The 2,359-nt window shown below is 53.1% G+C and overlaps 1 protein-coding gene across 1 annotated transcript in view; it reads right to left on the bottom strand.

Moving 5' to 3' along the window:
• Positions 1-2,359, bottom strand: part of TBC1D25 (TBC1 domain family member 25) — a 19,500-nt gene that overhangs the window by 953 nt on the left and 16,188 nt on the right. The window contains exons 4-6 of the mRNA XM_077752975.1: positions 1,374-1,501; positions 1,076-1,264; positions 5-801 (exon numbers count right to left, since the gene is read on the bottom strand). Of these exons, the coding sequence (XP_077609101.1) occupies positions 5-801; positions 1,076-1,264; positions 1,374-1,501 (1,114 nt within the window). The remainder of the gene's footprint in view (positions 1-4; positions 802-1,075; positions 1,265-1,373; positions 1,502-2,359) is intronic.

Here is a 2,359-nt window from a genome sequence, read left to right as displayed (position 1 = left end):
CAGGAGACGCCCCCCGCCACCGGGCCCCTGGCTGGTCGTGACCAAGTGGTCAACAGCATCTTCGAAAGCACTGCTTCCCCCACCAGCAGGCCTCAGCATGTGCCTCTGTCGCATGGGCCGCCCCCTGTGGCCACTGAAGCCAGTGTCTGCCACTTGACTGGGGGGTCCGACGAGCTCTACCTCATGTTCAGGAGGATCCGGTGGCAGCGAACTCCAGGTGACCTCAAGCATGCGGAGGGCGTCGTCAAAGGCGAACTCACGCTTAAGTTCAAGCAACAACCAGCGGTAACAGAAGAACAGGTCATCAGCACCAGCTTCTTGCAGATACTGATAAAAGTCAGGGTCAGCATGACGCAGCAGCAGCTTAAGGTGGGCGAACTTGGTGGCCATGGCGCGGCCATCAGGATGGAAGTTCGCGGCCAGGCGCTTCATGATGCCACAAAAGCAGACGAAGGCATGGCCTTCGTGGTCCATGACGGCGAGGATGGGTGAGGCAAGGTCGCTCATGCCCTGGCAGTAGGACACCTGTGGGTGGGTAACGGCATAGGTGGTGAGCAAGTCGTGCAGTGCCCGCAGGTGTGGGCCATCCTCAGGCCCTGCATAGTAGGGGTGGGCCCGGTCCGTACGCAGCACATCCTTGAGGACTGTGCTGCGGATGAATTCCAAGTCCTCAGGGCTCGCTCGCTGTGCCCATTCACTCTTGAGCTGTTCATACTCGCGACTCTTGCGTTTCATGTAGTCCATCCGCTCGCGGCCTGTCAGCCCGTCCGGGTACACATTCAACAGGTACCGCCATACCACCTGGCCAGGGACAAAAGGGATAAGGCTGAGGTTCTACAAATGAGTCACCACACCCCGGTGTATATCCAATACCACCCACCCTGCGGCCTTGGGGCCTTCGTCTTCCTTCATAAACGTCTGCCTTCCCACCTCTGCCTCTAGCCCTCCTGAAGGAGAGCTTGCTGCTCTGGAACATCTCCACGCCATCCGATGACAGTATGGTGACTGCGTGTGTCTCATGAGCTGTTCATGATGGCAGGAATGATGGATCTGATGAGTGACCGAGGCAGCTCACCTTTCGCAGGGAGGGCTCAACACCACCATGATAGATCCGCAGGCGTAACTCCTCAGGGCGAGAGAGCTGGCCCTCATGGTTCAGGTATGTGTGAAACTCAGCATCGCTCAGGGGTGGCTTGAAGGGCTTGACATCTTCCCCATATGACCAGCTCAGCACTTGTTGGACCTTAGACAAGGTGCGGCCCACCTGTGAAGGAAGAGGGAGAAAGGCCACCTGTCAGCCAGGCAGGTGCCAAACAGCACACTCGGAGTCTGGGGCACCAGCTGCAGCTGGTTATAGGGGTCCCTGAAACCACCTGAGAGAGGATAGACTGCGTGAAGGGCAGGGCAGCTGTCGTCAGCGATGACCGTTTCTCAGCCAGCAGCACGTCAGAGCCAATGACATCCTTGGGGCTGATTATGTCCCAGTCTTCCAGCAGCGGGCCTAGGCACACAGAATGACACAATACGAGAATGAGGGTCAGAGTCCCAGACCGCAGGGCTGGGTTCCTGTCCTACTACAGCCAGGCCACCCACGGGGCAATGAATGACTCCCACCTTCTCTTACCATGTCATCCAAATCAGGCGAAAAATGAAACCATGAATTCTTTTGTGGGAAAGGTCTCACAAAATGGCTGCGCAGACTCCAGGCAATATTTTAATGACATGAAGTCATAGTTATTAAGCACTTACTGTGTGCCAGGCACTGTGTCAAGGACTTAACTTTAATAGAAATAATAAGAACACGAGATAACATTTCCATTTCCATAGTGCTAAGTGCCAGGAAGTGTTTTGAGCCCTTTGCAAATATTGACTCTTTAACATTCACATCCATTCTCTAAGTTAGGCACCGGTATTATCATGATTCTTTCTATGAGGGAACAGGCACAGTCAATAGAAGACAGTTACCCAAGGCCTCACAGCTAGGGAGTAAAAGAACCAAACTTTGGGGACACCTGGGTGGCTCAGTTGGTTAAGTGTCCAACTTCGGCTCAGGTCATGATCTCGCGGTTCATGGGTTTGAGCCCCACGTCGGGCTTTGTGCTGACAGCTAGCTCAGAGCCTGGAGCCTGTTTCAGATTCTGTGTCTCCCTCTATCTCTGACCCTCCCTAGCTTGCGCTGTCTCTCTCTCTCTCAGAAATAAATAAAAACATTAAAAAAATTAAAAACAAAGAAAAAAAATTAAAAAGAACAGAAATTTGAAGCCCAGGCCCAAAGCTCAAGAGCCCAAACTCTTTTTTCAAAAATGCTTATTTATTTATTTTGAGAGAGAGAGCGAGAGAGAGAGAGAGCACATAAACC

Source organism: Crocuta crocuta, unplaced genomic scaffold, assembly GCF_008692635.1.
Source record: "Crocuta crocuta isolate KB4526 unplaced genomic scaffold, BGI_CrCroc_1.0 scaffold943, whole genome shotgun sequence".
Lineage (NCBI taxonomy): Eukaryota > Metazoa > Chordata > Mammalia > Carnivora > Hyaenidae > Crocuta > Crocuta crocuta.
The sequence above is the reverse complement of the archived record's forward strand: the minus strand, read 5'-3'. Positions and strand labels throughout refer to the sequence as shown.